This window comes from Halyomorpha halys, unplaced genomic scaffold (assembly GCF_000696795.3).
Source record: "Halyomorpha halys isolate HHAL.00 unplaced genomic scaffold, Hhal_1.1 Scaffold450.1, whole genome shotgun sequence".
Classification (NCBI taxonomy): Eukaryota; Metazoa; Arthropoda; class Insecta; order Hemiptera; family Pentatomidae; genus Halyomorpha; species Halyomorpha halys.
Genome location: NW_027111919.1, coordinates 558,469 through 579,988, shown reverse-complemented (window position 1 = coordinate 579,988; position 21,520 = coordinate 558,469). Strand labels below are relative to the sequence as shown.

At 28.1% G+C, this 21,520-nt stretch overlaps 2 protein-coding genes and 1 long non-coding RNA gene across 11 annotated transcripts in view; 2 read left to right on the top strand and 1 right to left on the bottom strand.

Moving 5' to 3' along the window:
* The first annotated feature begins 3,548 nt into the window (after positions 1–3,548).
* On the top strand, positions 3,549–11,509 carry LOC106682913 (circadian clock-controlled protein daywake). Its single transcript, XM_014424050.2, has 6 exons — positions 3,549–3,671; positions 7,382–7,471; positions 8,684–8,834; positions 9,640–9,773; positions 9,863–10,015; positions 10,675–11,509. The coding sequence occupies exons 1-6, from the start codon at positions 3,611–3,613 to the stop codon at positions 10,821–10,823; spliced, it is 738 nt and encodes a 245-aa protein (XP_014279536.1). The 5' UTR covers positions 3,549–3,610; the 3' UTR covers positions 10,824–11,509.
* A 3,049-nt stretch (positions 11,510–14,558) lies between these two features.
* On the top strand, positions 14,559–16,686 carry LOC106682901 (uncharacterized). The gene is made up of 3 exons (XR_001343493.2): positions 14,559–14,672; positions 15,972–16,061; positions 16,610–16,686. It is a non-coding gene; the product is annotated as an uncharacterized lncRNA (long non-coding RNA).
* A 2,318-nt stretch (positions 16,687–19,004) lies between these two features.
* LOC106682909 (CAP-Gly domain-containing linker protein 1) overlaps positions 19,005–21,520 on the bottom strand; it is a 457,329-nt gene continuing 454,813 nt past the window's right edge. For 7 of the 9 annotated variants that reach the window (XM_067049830.1, XM_067049832.1, XM_067049831.1 and 4 more), the window contains one exon: positions 19,005–20,374. In XM_067049830.1, the coding sequence (XP_066905931.1) occupies positions 19,970–20,374 (405 nt within the window). In that variant the 3' untranslated portion in view covers positions 19,005–19,969. Of the gene's footprint in view, positions 20,375–20,490; positions 20,609–21,520 lie in introns of all 9 variants that reach the window. The other 2 variants (XM_067049834.1, XR_010844045.1) reach the window with 2 other exon arrangements.

Genomic DNA, 21,520 nt, shown 5'->3' with positions numbered 1-21,520 from the left:
ACTAAATGGGCTCCCAGCAGAGGAAAGCTTTTTCCATTGCAGTGATCTGGGCAAAATGAGAAAATATACTTGTTATTGACATGTCTACTGTATAAAGCTTCTAAGTAATAAACCAAAGGAAATTTTTTTTAAATATACAAAATATTTTCAATCGTAAATAATTTTATTTTTGTTGTTGATTTTTCCAACAAAGTTAGTGCAAAAAAATGTAGAAGTAACAAATACTTTGCTGGGTATTAAAATTATAAGAAAAACCCAGATAAAATTAATAATTTGATAAATTTATTCAGATAAAAGCCCAGGAAAGTGACCCACAAAATAACAGCTGAAAATAAGGGGAAACAAAATTAAACAGACAAAAAACCTTCTGGAAGATCATTGATTGTGTAATTAATAAAAAGAAGATAGTCTGAGTGTGGTCAAAATCACTCAAATAGTGAATAAACAATTTATTATGCAGGGGTTCTTCTTTAGGGCTAAAAAAGATACAAATAGCTATAATCTATAGCTTAAGTATCCCTACAAATTATATAAAATATTTGAAAATTTATATAAAAATGAATAAATTAAATGAAAATAAGAAGTACACTTAAAAGTATAAATAAACCAGAATTACAAAAATATATTAGACACATAATGAAGACAGAAGTAATAAAAGATAAAAAATTAGATAAAAGATAAATATAAAAATACAGTACACACTACAAGACGGAAAATGAGGGAAATAATAATAAAATAAAGGTTATGAAAAATGTAAAATATTAATAAATAAAATTATAAAAAGATCTTTTTTATTGGATAATCAAAGGAAGTTTTTTTATTCTAATTGTAGAGTATTTATAATTTACTAATATCAATAGTTATATTATTAAAAAAAAAAAATTGTTATATATACAACAGAATAAGCATAATTTTTTTTTTTTAAAAAAAAGCTAATTTTATAAAACTTTTACATAAAATTATATTCTCAATTAATAGCATTTTTAATTAGTTGAATATAAAATTGAAATATAATTCTCATCAAAAACAGTATTATTACCGTATCTATTAAAGTAAAAAAAATCATCTCTCTCTGTTACCTTTTGATCCATGTGTTCCTCTTTCACTCTTTAAATGCCAGAGAATACTGACTTGTATAAATATAAATACAGACTAAAATATAAAGTTATATACAATAGAATAGAATAGAAAGTCATACAATATAGACCTTTCAAAGAACTACTCTTTTAGTAAATCTTTTATTATTCCTGCTACCTCCTTTTGGCATTCCTGGTCCATTTCTACCCATGATTCCTTCTTCATACCTATTAAGATTAATAACAATAAGAATGGTGTGTGTTTGTGTAAATCTATAAATATCAACTATTATACAAGCTAATCTTTAAATTAATAAAGAATATTAACGATCCTGTAAAACCAGCTTCATGATGTTTGCACATCTTCAAAGAAACTTCTAAAATCCTCTTCAACTTCTTCTTTTCCTTCTTGATATTTGGCTCTAAAATGTTCCTCATCCTTAGCAACTTGTAAGGAACAATGCTCATAATGAATCCAAGGATGTGAATCTGCAATGAACTGAATACATTATTTGTACTGCTAAAAAAACAAAAAAACAAAAGAGAGAAATGTTTAAATGTTTTAAACAATATAAATTGATTGTTTTAGTAATAGGTACTCGTGTTATTTATTCATCGCTGTTTTGCTTAAATAGCAACAAATCTCTCAAAAGAAAAAAAATTGGTTTATTTTTTAATTGCACGTATCCCAAAGATATTACAATAAACTGGGGTTTCTTTCTTTACTATTGTGTTCCTACAGACAGTACTAAAGCTAGAAGCGTTGTTACAAAGTAACCACAGCCTAAGGTACAATCTATGGAATACGTCAAACACAAAAAATAAAAAAAATAAATGTTTGTCAAATGTGGCACTATCCAAGCAAAGCAGCAATATATATTATTACTCAATATACTAATAATTTTTCGATCACTTGTCTATTGTATATATACAATATAATTGAACAATACTTTTTCATTACATTTAGAAAATATAACAGCATATTCACAGATATTTCTCAGCATGTTGTAAACAACTCAGTGGATATTTATAGCCTTAGTCATATTACTGACTGATTATTCATAAAATGGTTAATCATGAAGAATTACATATCTTTAAAATGAAACAGATAATATTAGAAATAATTATTCTTGAAATCACTTCACAGAAGGCTTTGTCTATGTCCAACACTATAATAATTTATATTCATTAAAGTTTTATGACTGATTCTTTCAAAACATAAAGACTGGCACATAATGTTATTTACCAAGGTCGTTAATTACAAAATTTAGCTGAGAGAAAAAAAAAAATTAAATTACAAAAAAACGAACCTTAAGAAACAGCTAAGTTTATTTAAGACTGTTCACACACATGGGGTTAAAACGTTCGTTGCATATTCGAGAATATTCTTTACTTTTTCGTGACAATTTCTAAGATGTGGAAGGGGTTCTTTTACAGGTTACCAACCTATTCTATTCAGAGTGGGAAAGCCGAGTTTTCACGCCGTGGGGCCGCCATACAATAAAAGCTTACCCGCCTAGATCAGAATCGAACCGGCGGTAGTTTCTAGATCACTGAGGTGACTTCTTAACACACTCGTTTGCAACGGCCTCATTCCTCGCAAATTTATTTAACTTTCCTATCTCATAAAACTAGATATCGAAATAAATGCAGATAAAACAAAATATATGGTTAGCAATACGGGAATTACATATAAAATATTCGGGCCGAAAAAGAATGAGCTATCAGGAGAATCAAAGTTACACAACTTGAATTGAATGAACTGTACCCCGTAAATATAATTTATATAATTCGCAATTCTATAGAATAAGATGGAGATGTAATGAAATGTTAAACACTGAGCGGACGAGTAGACAGAAGCGTAGATGGGAGGATTGCATCAGTACTGATCTGGTAGACTTTATTATTGTTAATATCTTATGAGAATAATTAGTTTATGTTTTAAGTTTTATCTCGTTTTATTATTGAGAGATTTTTTTGCTGATAGTGCGAAGAGGGGGCGCTAAACATTCTTAGGCCTATTGGCGCCCAAACATTAAATTTGTGTCAAGTTTTTAAAACACTTTTAAGCTCGACATTTATCTGTCTAAATTTTCAATTATTAAGTCTTTCAATGTTTAGAAATTATTTGGCTTCTTTCTTGTAAAATATAACAAACAAAGCCTTTTGAATATTCAACAACCGATTTGATCTGAATATCTTAAAATTTGTAAATAAAAATTTGAATGGATTCTTAACAAAGATAAAATATCTATTATTCGATTGTACCTTTCCTAAGCTTCATTGATTTAAATAATTAATAAATACAGTCATTACCATAATAAAACAAGTTTTGTAAATCAACGACTTTCCTAGTCTGGTCATTAAGCTATGAAGTAAAAAAAAAAACATGTAAAACAGATCTGCCTCGTGCTTTGTATTTTTACTTAAGACACTTTGTGACGACAACGAGGAACAGAAAAAAACCCAAGGAGATATAATACAAGGGTGGAGGTGGAGGGAGAAGACAGAATCGCTTCCACTTTCCAGCCGCAATGTTGAATTATCTCATCCTCATCTTTTCTTCAGTGGCTCTATCTAGTGCTGCAAGCCTACGTCAGTATTAACATTTATTTTATATTTTATTCTATTATTTTAACTATTTTAATTGCCAATTTCTTATTTTTGATGTAATAGAAATAAGAATGTTTATAGTGCAATATTATACCCATCTCGGTCATTAACAAAATTTTAAGTTTGGTGGTGGTTTGTAATAAATGTTCTATAGCGCCCTGCTTAGTAAAGTTGCAGTGTCTTCCAAACAGTAATTTTCTTATAACTGCCTCAAAAAAACATTTTGGTTTTCTTGGTTTTGTAAGATACCACGTTTAAAATAAGTATGGCAGTATTGCAGTGGTTCTCGCCTCTATAAGTTTTTGGACCATTAAAGCAAAATTTGAATAAGTGGAACACCACTCTCTGTTTGGGATAAAGTATATATATATTTTGTATGGAAATACTAATTGTAATAACTAATAAAGTATAGCGACAATTATATTTAGTTTTTTTAAAATTTTGGTTTCATTCTCCTTTCCCGTGCTGAAATGTCACAACCTATGGCTTGCCTCCCCTAGTTTTGATCTTGGGTACGCCCTTTGTACATATATCTATTTAAATCCAAGAATGGATCCAGGAGGGGTATGGGGCGATCTCTCAGGGATTAGAAACATTGAATAAATGACTTGTACATTAGCTTTAGTTTCTTTCCTCTTGGAGTGTATTAGATACTTTCCAAACTCTCAGGCAAACAGACCATAGTCTAGAGGGGAGGGCTCTACAATATTGTATAGCCTAGGTCCCCGCAAGGTTTGATCCGAAATTGTTGAAACCTTTTAACTAGAACTTAAAACTCAGGTATAGAAAACAATAAGGCAGTTTTAACAATGAGTTCTAAGAAAATATTTCCTGCTGGACCCTTTCACGGAACACTCCAAAGTACTGTGAGTTTTCTAACGTTAGATTCTTTAAAAAAGAATTCTTGTTATACAGTGCCATCTTTAAAGGTTCAAACCCAGAGCCTCGCGACCCATGGGGTCCCTTAACTCCTATGGCCGATTCCATTACTAGTAGTCCATGCAGTGGCCAATTTTTGTCATTTTGTAAAACAACCTGTTACAAGTTCGTTTAACCTGTTACATAATAACTAACTGTTAGTGTTCACAATCACGGTGCGTGCTTATAGAAGTAGTTTACGCACATTCACGAAATAGTTACAAATCTTCACTATACCTTTATTTTACCACGTATAGTGAAACCGTTTCCAGTACGAATTTACTTCTTAATGACAGGCTACAATATAAAATAAGTGGTAAATGGGAACTGGTCTTTTTTAAACTCGAACAAAACTCAACTTCTAAGAATAAAAATAAATGAATCACATTTTTTTAGTATTCAAAATATTGTAGTTTCCAATAGTCAACTGAATCTTGTGCCATATCGAAATCGATGATGGTGTTCAGACACGTAGTAATTATTTAACATAACATACTTTATCAAAATTTATTTTCGGTCGGTATCCAAATAATTTACCATACAATTTATTTTTTAGTAAAGGTATCTAAGGAAGAGCGAAGTACAAAATTTAACTATTTTATTAAATATAATAAATTAAAAGAGGCAACAGTAGTAAATATACTATGAATATTTCATAGTAATTTTCAATCCTGCCGGGCTATGTTCGTCGGCCAACATCGATCGATCCAACTCTAAGCATCAGAGAACTCTAGTAGATAATTCAGTAATTATTTTACGCAAAACTGACGAAAAAATTGCAACTAATTAATTTTATCTTGTATGAGGAGCCAGTATAGTTGGTAATATTCCTTTTTGACGATTCCTTTCCAATACGATACGCGCGTAGAAGAATTTGTAGAAGAAACAAATCGGAAGTAGAAAAGAGAAGAAACTTGCCCTCTGACAATATGGCGTTTATTATTATCCTGATTGTCTAGATCATTCCCAAGAAATTTTGTCTAGTTGTGTCTTAATAATGGCTACAAATATTATTTCTAATACTTACAAATAAAGGGTTTATAAATCAAATTTTTGGAATCCTGTCACGTCGTGGCAGGGTAAAAATCACCCTAAAAGTAGGCTTTAAAAATTCCTAGGGATCAGTTCAGTCAAATTATTGTCTTAAGTATTTAAAATTACTTAAATAAATATCTTGCGTAATACTAATATTTCAGAAACATATGAACATATCAAATATATGTTTTTAGAAATATTGACGTCAAACTTTACTCCATACTTCTAATTTTATGTTTATTAGATATTCCTATCTCTTAGAACTAAATAAAAGTATTGTGCCAGTACTTAACCCATATTTACCGGTATTTAATAAAAAAGATCTTCGAATTAACTAAATTAATTATTTAATTTTAAATAATACAATATTTAAAGCAAAGTCGGAAAAGATCACAGAAATTACAATGAAAAATAAAAAAGTGAAAAAGATCATAAATGATAAGATTAAAAACAAAAACATACAAATTTTCGAGCTATTATAGAATACAGTATACAAAGTAAAATTTTGGGATATTATTGTTATTTATTAAATTAAAATCTTGCATTTTTCTTTGGCCCAAAGAACGATTTTCCGAGTAGGCACATCTTATGTTCATAATCCTTTAACCAAGCAAAGCAGTAACAGTAAAATGGCTTCACTTCTCTAAATTTTCTCTATAAATATGAGTTTTATAATGTTACAAACTAATTTTGTGATATTTATGTATAGGTTTATCATAACATGATTTTTTTTGCTGAACATTACAACTATCACTGTAAAAAATCAAATCATTTCAGCCATTTGTTGCCTTTATTTTGCTTTCCATGAATCTCACCACATAGTTATTATTCAAAAAACCTCTTGAAAATAACGAATCAATAAACTTATACCATTGTTCTAGAAATATTAAGTATAGTTTAATACCAGCACATCTGTTATCCGGGGGAAAATTATAGAAGATGAAGATTTACAAGTCTATGGTGAAACTACACTAGTTTTGAACTAGCAAAAAACTTTGAACAACTTTTTTTGATAGTTGTACCACTATTTAAACAAAACAAGTGATATGTTTAATATGAGAATAAATGCTAGGCTGCCCTATTAAGTTTAATATATAAGGAAGAAATTTTCGCATAATACTTACGGCAATGTTCTTCAATGAATATTACTTTCTTGAATTCCATTCTATTTTATTGAAAACTTATTATAAACAGAGTATGATCTTAGTAATATTATTTGTTATCCAAATTATGTTTAATCAACATACCAACAATATTTATTTATTTTTATTAAATAAACCAATGTTAAGCCCAAAGAATACGGACCATCATCATACATTTTTTTAAAAATATTATATCCACAGATGTAAAATATCCAATAATAAATATTCTTTTTTCAAGGATTTATAAACATAATTGAATAAACTTCCACCTATGAAGTGAGTGATATTAATTATGAATTATTAATCTTAACATGTTTTATATTATATTATAAAAAATTGTTCAACTGAACCCATTTTATGCAAGTAATATTATAATTTAAAATGATGGGAGACTTAAAAAAAGTAGAAGAGATAATTGAATATGCATCAGTTAAGTAGAAACAAATAAAAACTTGTCTCAATAAATATTGATAGGTAATTATCATACTTATTATTATTCCATTATTACCTAATCGCAATGAGATCGCATATTTTAAAAATGAAATTAAGTAGTCAGGATATAAACAATTATACAGATAAAATTTATATGTTCAACAGCTGCTTCGATACAGAAGTGCCAGAATGACGACAAACTTAATGACTGTATCATGGAAAACTCAAAGGAAGCCATAGCAGGACTGTTAAAAGGTGATTCAAAATTATTACTAAATTATATGCATTTATATGTATGACTCTAATTAAAATCAAAAACTTATGGTTTCAATAAGCAATTTGAAGTCTTACTGAAGGTTGAGAATAGCAGTTGCAAATTACAATTAATATTTGATAAAATCTAACTTTTAAATTACACATTTTTATTTTATTAACATAAAGCCTTGAAATTTCTCCATAAGAATTAATTTTTTTTAAATTAAAAAAAGTTTCATCGATTTTGAAAATTTAAAGGAACATTTTTTAAATTTCATATAATTACATTTTTTTTTTTGTTTGGCTCTACAGAACTTGCAGATCTTTGGCCGCCTAAACCAGCCTTCTCCACGCCTGCCTTTCTTCAGCTACTGTTTTCTAGTTTGTTACATGCAGGTCTTTCACATCCTTAACAATTCAGTTTACCATCTGGTTTTTGGCCTCTGAGGTCGTCTTTTGCCAACTCTCCTGGCATTCATTGTTGTGTAGACGTGTACTGATGGATTGCTTTGAGCCTAATGTCCCATCTTGACCTTGCCTTAATTTCATGAAATATTGACTGACTCGTCTCTGCAAGCAGTTCACTGTTCGTTCTTCTCCTCCATGTGTTAAGACTCTGATCCCAAATCGCTTCTGTAATTGCACTGAAGACTTTCCATTCAAATCACTCGATTCCGCTTTCTAGGGTACCAGTTAGAGCCCAAGTCTCGCAGCCTTATATCAGAGCTGGATTTATAAATTTATTAACATATATATAAATCAAACTAGATATGTGTGTCCATATATTTCATTTTGTAGCCAAAACTACTCAGCGCATAAAACTGGTGTATAGGCGTTGCTCATTGTCTACTATGATAAGGTGATTGTAGGTGGTTGACTAAGGGTATTTTTTTAATTCGACTAATTAATGTGACTCCTTACCCATGGAAGCAGGTTCACTATTTCAACATTAGTAGACTTTAAAAAAAGTTTTTTAAATGAGTTGGATTAACAGATTATTGTCAAATCCACTGTATAATTGCGGTTATTTAAAAAAGAAAATCAGTTTACTAACTACATTTATGATGTTATTTTGTATATGAAGGGTTATTATAACATGTATTGTTATGAATTTAATAATTTTCTGGTCATGTACTCCTTACATGTATGAAACAGAAATGTAATCAATAATATGAACATTGTTAGTTTTATACTAAGTAAAGAGCTTTTCAGGTGAACCGACACTGGGAATTCCTGTTTTGGATCCTTTGAAAATTGAGAAAATAGAACAAACATCAAGTGGATCCAGGAGCGTTTCATTAAATTTCTCATTGAGCGATGTTGAAGTTAAAGGCCTTACTAACGCAGAGCTTGTCAAGTCAGAGTGAGTACTAATCTACCAAAATTACTCAATACACAAATAATTGTTAATCATTGGACAATAAATTCAGCACTTAACAAAGGAAACAGTAATAGGTAAGTAAAAAAGATGTTAAAATGACATCCTGCTGTAATCAAATGTAAAATTTCGAAAGATTGTTGTTAGGATAATATTTTTTATAAATATGTATAACAATCATTTTTTTAAAAAATATTCTGCAAAGCGTATCTAATCAAAATTCTGTTCACACATCTTGATATTGTTACTCCTTGCCAAGGTGAACATTTTTTAAATTCCATTCAAAACAAAATTGGCTATTTAAGTATTTTGAAAATCTAATTTAAGAAAAGAATTAAAATTATTATTTAAATCAAATCTCAACTCTTGTATTCTCCAATGTCTTTTTACAAATATAAAACACATACCAAACATTATGACGAGATAGTTAGGTCTAAGCAACTAAGAAAATCTTACATTAAGGCTTTCAAAATAAAGAGGAAAATAATTAAAACATTGGAAAATTTTTCAACAAACATTGAGATTTCATGGTGAATTATACTAATGTAGTCTATTTCGATTGTGATTCATTTGACTTTTCTCCTTAATTAGTTTTTTCTCATTATTTTCTTGTTATGTATCACTAATGTTTTATTCCATTAATTAATTTTCATTTATTGAACCTCAAAACTAAAGCTATTATAACTGTAATACAGATAATACCACACATTTCCCATAAACTTTATAAAATATAAGTATCTCACAAAGGGTTCTTGAGGGGAAAAAATTAAGATTATAAATATGATTACAGGTTTGATGCTGCAAACAAAATAATTCAATTCAGTGTAAAAATTCCACAGCTGGTGATTGCTTCTAATTACAACTTAAATGGGAAATTCCTGGTTGTTCCAGTAACAGGGAATGGAAAACTGACGCTTACTATTGGTAATGTATTTTAGAGGGAAAGTATACTTTTACTTTTAAACTTTAAAATAAACTGATCAAGTTGGGAAATTTCATAATTTTTTTTTCAGATGAACTTGATTTCACCTATTCTATGAATTACGGTATAGTAGAAAAGGATGGAGTCGAATTTGTATCTCCGAACTTCCCAGGGAAGTTGACTTATACATCCAAAAAAGTAACACCTGTGTTTGAAAACCTTTTCAATGGCGACCAAAATCTAGGTATATTTTTATATTCATTTAGCAACCAGAGCTATAATATTGATTTTTAATTAATGAAAAAAAAAATGTTTCTTTGGTTATAAGTTTTGTACTGTTATTGTGACATCAGCATTCTCAACAAGAATTAATCTGTATTCAGGGCAGAAGGGAGAGTGTTGAATCTTGAAGAAAAGTTAAATTTTTTATTATAATTTCATCTTAACGATAGAAAAAATTTGAAAAATAATGGATTGTTAATTACTATACAGTCTTTTTCTAGAGCTGCTTCGTCAAATTTAGCCATAAAAACTTTAGCACTTCAGAGAATTAGCTCTTCGACATTTAATTCAAACATGGAAAGAAGTGAACCTGTTATTTTTATATTTGCTATTTTTCAACCTGGCAGTAAATAACTAACTGTTGAAAGGAGTTAAACTATAACATACTGGTAATTATCAACTCATATCTAGACCTGAGTTTATTTTATTATACCAATTTAAAGTTTGTACCAGGTTTATTCAGCACAATATTCCAGAGCCCTTCCTATTAGGTCAGGTTAGGTTGATCCTTATTTATATTAAAAAATAAAAAAGATAGTTATAAATTAACATATTATTAATGAATAGATGATATTATTAAATAAATTGTATAGTTGATATTTATTGAGCAAACTTTTTCAGGTGACAGCTTCAACAAGATGGTAGATGAAAACTGGCAGGAATGGGACGCCCAGGTCGGTCCCGGAATAGCAGATGCCCTAGCCCAAGTGATAGGAACTCTTTTAAAGAGAGTCACTGATGCTGTTCCCTACAAAGAGATGTTTCTTTAATTTTCATAGTAAATAAAATAATATAATGATTCAGGTTGAACATGGAGGCGTGACTAAGAAGTCATAAAGAAAAATCAATGTATTCAAAATTTTTATATCAAAATTATATTTGATGAAATAATTATTTTATTAAAAAAGATTTAGTTAATTAAGATCAGGAGTTCTTAACCTTGGTTTCAAAGATCTGTTCGACAGCAAACTTAAGACTACAGTCTCTTATCTCACAATAAAACTGTTTAGTACATCAACTTAAATTTCCGTAACTACTGAATTTACTAACAGCTATAAACCCCATTAAATGGCAGTGTGCTATTTTAGCCCACAACTCACGAATACAATCCTTAATTAGGTAAATTATTTTATTTCAATATCATTAAGGAAAAAATCAGATAATTTTATCTATGGAATGTATTCTAAATAGCAGTAGAAAATAATTCAATTTTAATTTTTAATCTTTCTGTATAATTGTGGCTGTGTAAAATTAATATTTCTAACAATTCAATTTTCTAAGCTAATCATCAAAAAACCTTTTCATGAATTTCCAAGGAGTTTGTAGAAGTTAGGAACTCTTGCTTTATATAGATTTTCTTTCATATTTATATAATTGTTGTGATTAATTTAATTCTAATGATGAATATGATATGTAACTTAATTAATTGAATAATAAAAAATATACATGAATGCAATACCTACAATTATCAGTTTATTGTCAAACCCTACTTTATTTTCCTAATTAAATGAAAATTATGAGGTGGTAGCACAATAAGAAAAAAATCTATATATGTCTAAAAATAAACTCAGTAAGGAATAAGAAAACAAAAGTAAAACAGATAAAAAGAAATGTCAAAATTCAGTACTTTAATTATGTATAACAGTAGGCATATATTTGTGATAAAAAATTATATTACTTAGAAATAACAAATTTCAAATATTTTCTATAAATCTAGAGTAGTTTCTACAAAAAAAAGCAAATAGAAAAAAGTTAAGATACAGTATAAGAAACTCTCATAAAAATTAGCAAAGTTTGAAAAAGTTATTATTTTGTTGACCACCCTTAGCTGAAATTATGGTAGTAAGTCATTGTGGACAGAGTGGATGAAATATTTTGTTTCATTCTGTCACTGCAGCATTTTACAAATTATTTTTATTCGTAAAGTATTCGCATTTCTTTGCTTAATAGGAAATGGAAACTGAAACCAATTTAACTTCGGTAATTCTAAGTTATAGGATAGTAAACTAAATGTTTTTCGAAGACAAGTTGATTTGTTTTAGTAAAATTTTTTAAAGGGGTTTCAATTTATGATTTTACAAAAGATAATATTAAGGATAATTTAACCGCTTGAAAGATACCTTCAAAAGATCTTGACTAAGACAAATTCTACTTTAGCATTTTTCTATTTATATTTGATCTTTAAATCCCATCAAATCACCCTTTCCCTTTTTCATAAATCTACAGACTGCCCTACAGTATTCTTTAATAATGTTACTCTTACCTCTGTTGAACAAATCCGCTACCTTGGACTACATCTGGAAAAACGACTAACATGGAATCCTCATACAGGACTAAAAAAGATAGGAAACTGCACACTGATTTAGACTATTACAGCACTTATTAGACACACGGTCTAAACTTCCAGTTCATTACGAAAGACTAATCTAGATTATAATTATAAGGCCTATCTGGAGTTGAGCTGTGTGGCTCCACTAAACATTCAAATTCTTCTCGTATCCAATCCTTACAATCCAAAATCCTTTGTGAAATTCTCAATGCTCCTTACTCTGTCAACAAATAAAATCATCTAAAAAGACCTCAATGTTCCATATGTAACTGATCTAGCTCAAATCAGATATCAATCATTCCATTATAAACTATCTAACCATCAAAACCCTCGAGTTTCTAACCTTGCTTCTTCTTCTATTCCTGACAATCCTCTGAGGTGCCTGAAAAGAAGATGGCCTTCAGACCTTCCAGTGTAGAAATATGATTAGAGTGCTACCAGTGGGTAGCTTCTCTATGTGCCTATATCACTCCATTTTGATCTGAATGGATCAATCCATGATGAAGTGAATGGAGTTTAAAATTGGTAACTGGGCATAGGTGTTTAACTGCCAGGGTACATTATAGATTAACCATGCCTTTATATACTTTGGGACATTGCTCTGTTGTAAGATCCAGTCACCTTTTCCAACCTCAGCCAATTAAATATTTCTTTGAAGTATCACATATCCACTCCCATATTTCACCATTGGTATGATGTTTTTCTTTACTAAACATTCATTTTTCCTTCCATACTGTATGAATATTACTCATTCCAAGCACGTTACATTTGTATTAATCTGTAAAGAATATCCTATCCCAATAATTTAAATCTTTACATTTAAGTAAATTTTCAAATTCCTAATGCTTTTTTTTATTATTTAAAGATGATGCTAGTAGCTTTCTCCTTGTCACCAGGGTCCTGTTTCATAATAAAGTACAAACTAATACTATTAGTCTTTTAGATTTATCTTAATTCAATTACACTGACTTGTACAATAGTAACTTGTACTTTAGTATTTTTTAATTCCTGTAATATCAATAATAGTCATCCCTATCATGAAAAAAATAAGTATTAGTATTATTACCACACTAGTTTCAACACTTGTACTATTAACTAATACTATTAGCTTTCATTATGAAACAGGGCCCTGGCTGGAAAACCAATGTTATTGGTTAAAAATACGTTCTCATTAATAGCATATTAATCATTTTTCAATAGCAACATATTGAACCAAATATTTACCAGTTTTTATCTGGATCATACTTAATTTATTTCAATAAATTATACTTATTGTGATCTGAAAGTTTTTTGAGCTATACTGCATCATTGTTTATTAATTAAAATTTTCTATAAATTATAAGTTATTTTTTATTGTTGTTTGAATACTAGTTGGGCTTCTTTTTATTTTTTCTCCAAAGATAAATAGTGTCCATAGTGAAGAAATTTAATAATGATTTCTCGCTTTCCTTTGGAGAGTTTTTTCAGCGCAAACTTATTTTATGTAAGATTAATTAAAATTAAGAAATCACTTTACCAACTTGTAATTTTTGTTTAAAACTTCAATTTCTATTCTTATGAACGATATGACTTAGACTAACCCAAATTTAATAATACTTTGATCCTAATTAAATTATATTTTTATATGTGTATTTTGGCTTTTGTCTTAGAGTGAGTAGTACTTATTTCTTATCCAGCTAGAAAATAAACATTATCTAACTAATTTCTTTTGTAATATTTTCCCTATACTAAAATCTCAAAATGAAATAATTTTGTTGGGGGAAAAATGTTAAGTTAATTTAATAATTTTTTTTAATGTATGTAGAGTTATGATCCAGAATTTACTAATCTAAAATGACAAAAATTAGTTATGATTCAGTTTCATAAACCATACCTTTCTTTAAAGTAGCTGGAGTTGTAATGTAATTAGATCTATGATTGATAAAAACTGAGATTTAATAAACTCTTGCTGTATGAAACTAAATTGTTACCACATTTTTCTCTTATAAATTTAATTAGTGAATCATAGAATAGTATTTTGAAAATTAAAATATTTATTAGCATACCTAAATAATGGGCCAAGTAATGTCAATAATAACCTACTTAGCAAAAATATTTATACCTTTAAAAACTATGTAACTACATTTACTTATTCAATGCAGTAACTTAATCTCTCAGTACCTCTATGGTAATTTACAAACAACCTAACCTATTACTTTATTTATTTACTGGAGGTTACTTCAAGTTTATTTTTGAATCTCTTATGACTGGTTAAGTTGAACTTTGGAATAAGAGACCCCTTAATTGAAAGGTATTTTGATTATTATGAGGAAAATATGTGTTTTGAAATAATCTCAATAGTCTGTCCACTTTTTTTAACTCTGCATGATTAGTATTATTTTTTTTGTAAGTTAAAAAAGTATTGCAGACACTTAGTACAAACCTGACAAATTTTCTGTTTGTTATAATTTAGGTGAACATTTATTTTCAAGATGAATAAACCATAATGGTATTCACTTTGGAGCAGATTATATTGTGAACATCAAATTATTCTTTCTTCAGTCGTTAAAAATTAGTTATAAATAAAAGTACAACTAAATTGTCAAGGGTACAATATGTATTCATTAATGAACCATTTATAACTAAAAATTGTATCTCTGCTTGGTTTTTGTGTTTGTTCTATTATTATTTTTGTATATCCAAGTTCTAATATATTTTAAGATCTGACTTTTAGTAGTTTTTGAAATAGGCATGAATAGTACTTTTGGTTTATGTATCAAATATTTGTAAAAATAAGAAAAAAATGTTCCCTCATAATTCTACAACCATATAGTATATTCCTTCCATTCAAAAAGTCCTATCACAAACAATTGGAAATTTATAAGAACACTCTAAATCTGTAAAAAAATACAAAGTGATCCTTTTTATAAAAATAGTTAGTAAAAAGTAAAACTGACTGTTTGAGGCTCTCCTTCATAAAATATAACTTTAAAATGAAAACTATTACTATGCTAAATTTTTTTAATTTACAATATTTTACTTTCAACCTATAGTAACTTGCCATAACTTAATACCGACATCAATCTTCTAGAAATAAAAATTTTATAAAAAAAATCCTTTGAAAATCAATGAAATTAGGCCTAGGATCTAGTATGCAAAAAAGTCTAACGATAAATGTCAGATACCATGTTTTATGACTGAGTGACTTATTTCATTTGTTATGAAGTGTCCAGTATTATTCTTTACATATTTTAATTTGTTTACGATGAGAAAAGAACTTACCCAGATAAAGGAGATACATTTTTTTTTTTTTGTTTAGTTCATAAAATGTTTGGCAAGATTGAGTTATAAACTTAAGAAAATTAAGTTTATTCTCACTGTGAATAAACATGTTTTATAATGATTGTGTTTTATGTTAACAATGTTTTATTCTATACTGTAACATAAAACTTTATGTGATATTAAATTCCCAAGATTGGCAACCTATGCAGTATAGGCAACCCATTAACAAATGAAAAAAAATATATATATATATAAATTAATAAGGCATTAGTTAAGATTGGTAATAATTTATAAATGTAATTAATTTAATTTAACTTTTTTTAAACAGGCAACGGTCATGCATCCGGATCTTTCAGCCCATCTACATTCTGATGAGTGTAATATTCTAATACAGAAACTACTAGAATGTCGTAAAGAAGTAATAAGCATACGATTTTTGAAATAATACAGTAGCAAAAGTTTTTTGATAATTTTTTTTAACAAAAAAAAACTTTTTTTATTTATTACTTTGTTGCATAGAACATTAAATTTATTTAGATAATTAAAAAGAAAGGAATTAAAATGAATGGAGTTGGTTAATATGTTATTTTACGTGCTACAGAAATAACTAGCTGTGAAAAAATGTATAAATTTAATAATAAGTTATATTTTTAGGAATTAAGTAAAGATTAAGATGTTATATCCAAATAGAAGGTAAAAAGCTCAGCTTTCAGAAAAGGCGATGAAACAAAAAATTATAATTTTCTATTATAGCCATACATTAGCTACACTCCACTTTACTTATTTTGTTCTCTAAATATTGTTTTTTATTTTAAAACTATATTTCTATGGAAATAATATTCCCACATTCCACAAATAATATTTGTTTGGAATACAAAATTTGTCCACAAGCTTTTGTTACTGGCTGTGTTTAAATTGTTTTCACTTGTTCCTAAAGCTTTTATTTAAAATTTTTTTTTTTTTCAGAATAAAATAGGAAATTGGTTTGGAAAATGTACGGATATAGATTCTGAGTTGAATAAATGTTTAAAAAGAGAGGTAAGTTTCTAATTTGTTTTAAAAAATGTTAATGGTGTTTTATTTTTTCCTCTCCTATTTATTTTAAAATATTTATATTTTAATTTATTTTATTTGTCAACCTGAAATTTATTCATTGATCAATCATTACTTTTTTTTTTTAATAAATAGTTTAAATTTTGCAGAGAGAGGCAAATAGAAAAAGGAATGCAGAAGCTGCGCTCAAACGAAGAGAGAAATTATCATCAAAGTCTTAATGTTAAGAAGTATTTGCATTGTACAAATTGTATAGAGACCCTTTTGTTAATAAATATGTTTATTTTTTATTTTATTTTCAGAGGATATAATAAATGAAAGTATTTTATGTTAAAAAAATCTACCTCAGGCCCCAAATTATCTAGGAACTATAACCATTATTAAAATCCTTAAAATACCATCTGATTCTCCATTAAATTACTACCACTGTAATGTAATGGAGGTTCGGGTAGTTTTTTTTTAGATAAACTTTTTACTCCATTATCAAATGTAATGAACTTGAGAAACATGTGTCATAACTACCAAATTTTAATAAAATATGGAGAAGGAACTATTTAATCAAGACCACAACCAAGACAAGGGAGATGTAAAAAAAAAAAACTCCCCATTCTTTCTTGAGAAGGAGGGAGCTACTGCAAGCAGAGTTGTGGACCCCCCACTTCCCATCAAACTTATAAATAATATAATATTTATTGTCCATAAAAAATATAATGGATAAATTCATGGGTACTATTTGAAAATTAAGGATACTGATTGAATAATAAATCAAATATCTAAACAATTCTCAAAAATGCCTTTTAAATAACTTTTGACTTATTAAGGGTGGTTTCATAAAAACACTGGAAACCAGGGTGTATTTTCATTTTGAAGATTCCTGCATGTTTAAAATTTACAACTCAGCTTTAGGATAGTGATGTAATTGAGATTATTTCAATAATCAAAAAAGAAAAATAATATCAACTAATTTAAATTAAATATTAATGACCCACATTTACTCAATTTGATATACCCTACAAAATGAAACTTAGGTCAAAAACAAAAATATTTTTCATTGACATGGCAACAAATGGTATGGTAAAAGGTAATTCAAAATATTCAAATATCAAAGAGTGACTTTTATTTGATGATAACCCCTTATCTATTTTTGTTTATGTAAAATTGTAATTTTACCACTTGGTATAATTTTTATTTCTCAAATAGTATTTTGCCTGTAATATGAACCTAAAATTTTTAATGCTCAGTGGGTAATTATTGAAACTGATTTTCCTGATATTCATTGTTAAATATTCATCCCTAGCAAGGAACTATTAGTTTATTAAAAAAATATTCAAATCTCTAAACACTGAGTTTTTATTTTATGTCAATTACTTGGTTTAGAAAATTAATATAGTCTGGAAATAAGTCTGAAACTACAAAAAAATTCTACATATTTTTAGTAGAGAATTGAACTTGTTACAAATAAATAACATATTGTTAGATGATTAATTTTTGTTCCTGTGAAATTCTTTTATGTTGAAGTATTAAAATTACCCAATTTTATTTTTACCTGTTTTTTGGTTACACCAAGTATTCTCCTTTGAAATAGTTATTGGAGCTCTTTGTCATTTCTGCTAAACCATACCTAAAAAAGAGGTTAAGTCCCCCATCTTTCAGAATTTAGTCTTATTAATTCTAATTGATTGGTAGAACAATAACAATTGTGGCATACCTTGCTCAATAATAATAAATGTGCCTATCAATAAGTGTTTTGGAAAGTTTTGAATAAATCGACAACCAATAACAACAAAAACCCAGCCTATTTTACATTGACAATTTTATGTTTAATTCACCACAAGAAGTAGAGTAATGTAGTTATTACAATAAGGAGAAATATAATTTTAATTTTGTCTTTTAATGATTATTATTTTATTTTCCTAGGCTTCATTTTTTTTTTTTTTTTTTTTTAATAAAAATTTCAAAAGATTATCTAACAAAACCAGATTGCTTTATTGAAAAAGATTCTCTAATTAGAATTATCTTAATTTTAATTTATTACCAGCATATATTTGAAAAGATACAAAGCTCTACTTGGTTGCAAACTTGTTATCGTAAATACTTCCAACGAAAATGAAATTTAATGAAAATCACACGTCTGCAGAAGTTCTTTACTTCTATAAGCTTAGCTAGTATTGTATGATAATTATTAATGAACTAAGATAGTGTCATCACAATAAAACAAAAATAGAAAATAATGAAATTAGATGAATTAATAGATATCATTAAGTAGTAGTGATAAACTAAATTAAATTATGAAACAATAACAAATGGGTTATTTTAAATTCTTGCTCATAAATATCATCTTTATTTGATAATTGAGATAAATACAACAATGAATATATTTATTTTTAAATAATTTTTTTTTAAACAATTGTCTTAAATTTAACTACAAAGGTCGATAGTAGATTTTGATAGTTACAGAGTATATATAATATGTGACTGGAGCCATATGAACCAGTTAATAATTTCTACAGTAAAATAACAAAATATACATTATCATCGTTTACTAATAATGGATCTAAAATATCTAATCACAAAACAATATTTTTGGAAAAAAAAAAAAAAATCACAATTACAAATGCCATTGTAATCTTAAAATTGTATATATAATAAAATAAACCATGGCCAATACATCTTAAAGTATCGTTCAATAATGCTATTATGGCTCAAGTTCCTTAACAGGAAAGTTATATTTTTTGTGTAAAACATTAAAAAATTAAACTCGTTATAAATGTAATAATTAGTGCAATAAAAAAAATATATTAAGAACACATTTCTGAATGTGACAATCATTTGATTATTGCTTAAAAAATAACAATAAAACAATTCAAATAAAGAAATTACACAGTTCAGAAGAGCTTAAGCGCTCTGCACAAACCACAGCCGACATAGAACCAACTTCCAGTTTTTATATAAAATGCTCACATATTCACAAATATATCCCAAAAACAACATTTAAAATAATAATAAAACAATTATATATTAATATTAAAACAGCACTATATACAAAAGAATAGCAAGAAGTAGACTAGATACAACAATTTTACAAATCGTAATTGATAATTATCTCAAGTGTACTATTTAACCCAAAACATTTGGCATAAACTTCAACTAAATTTTTAACACATTGCTTTCACACTGGCAGGATACCAAAGCTACAGAATAACATATTGATTTAAAAATATTTATTTATATTGAGTTGGCAACTTTAGGCCCAAGTTGTCGTCATCGAAGCACCTATCCCTCAGACGGTAGGATGTCCACTTCCTCAGACCAGCTCATGTTGAGGCTGCCCGAGTCGGAGGCACCGTTGAGCCTGAAGAGGCGAGTCCCATTGTCTTCCGAGAGGCCTGAGCTGGTGGTGTCTTCCTCTGACTCTGAAGGTGCCTCGTCGTCGGAAGCCTCACCAGATATCATTGCTTCCCCAGCGGAGTCCTTAGGCAGCGGGCGCTCCGTCATCTCTCCTACCCTGCGCAGCATCTCCGCTTCCTCCTCCGACTTTATCCTCTTAGGTAGGTCATCAATGAATATCTCGCTATCGTCTACGGACAGGAGCTCGAGAACTTCGCTTCCACCGATTCCCTTCACCATGATAACTTCTTCAGTGATGTTCTCGGCTTCTGCTTGTGCTTCCCATGAAACCTGTCCAAACATTGATAAAATAATTTAAATACATTGGTATTATGTTTAATTTATATAAATAAAAAAGAAATAAAAAAAAAAAAAATGAAAAGAAGGAACTAGAACGGAAAACTTACAAGAAAAAACAATTTAGAAGTTGAAAAGTAACAGAGGAAGCTTCTTCACAGGCCAAATAGATGCTGTTCCAGCTGACATTTAATCTATGGATTTAGAAAGTGAACCATGCAAGTTTTTCTACTTGACAAAAAGAAAAGAAAAATTATATTTGTTTTTTTAAAGGTAAAAAATGCACTAAGAATTATTTTAAAAAATGAAGGAGTTAAATAGAAGTGCTATAAGCCATATAAAATTGCTCAACTAATTATTATAAAAGAAATTATAAATCAACATTTTAATAACTCAAATATCCTATGTTTCTCTATAAATATTCTCTATGTACTTTTGTCTATAAAAAAATAGTTGACATATTGTCAATATTCTGTAAAAAGAGTGAATTCAACAAACAGTTAATTTCAGAATTTCACCTTTTTATTATTATTTTAACTATATGAAATAAAATCTGAACATTATCAGGTTCTCAAAAACATAACCATACATTTTTCATTCAAAAATAATTTTTCAGACCTGGTAATGTACAAAATATATTCTCCTGAAAATTGTTGTATTCACCTTATGTACAGACCACCGATAATATGTGTTTATCTTCTACAAAATATATATGACCTTTAACTTTTCTTCTATTAAACTGCTTCAATAATCAATATAGACTTCCTTCAATTATTATTTCCTTCTCAAATATATAAAAATTGATGATCATGAACACAAATGATATTTTTCATAATATATCAAGCCCACAAGAAGAAGAATATAAAATAATTTTATACTTCATATTAACAGAGCTAATAACACTGGGATGCTGAATATTGTTGATACTGCTTGAGCGAGTTATCTTGGGTCAGAAAATATCTTGATTTCCAAAAATGTATTTACGTAGATTTATTTTTTAATATATAAGGTGTTTTAGGATTGTGTCCTAACTGGAAACATGAATTAAGGATCTCAAAACATGAAAAAAATTCCTTGTCTGTTAACACTTTGCTAAAAGATTTTCATATCTAAACGTTTTCATAGTTATGACTTATTTAG

Excerpts from the sequence above, each read along its gene's own strand:
- LOC106682913 (XM_014424050.2), top strand. The coding sequence starts at position 3,611 with ATGTTGAATTATCTCATCCTCATCTTTTCTTCAGTGGCTCTATCTAGT. Across the intron at positions 7,472-8,683 it reads CATAGCAGGACTGTTAAAAG|GTGAACCGACACTGGGAATT; the intron begins GTGATTCAAAAT and ends AGAGCTTTTCAG. Across the intron at positions 10,016-10,674 it reads CAATGGCGACCAAAATCTAG|GTGACAGCTTCAACAAGATG; the intron begins GTATATTTTTAT and ends AAACTTTTTCAG.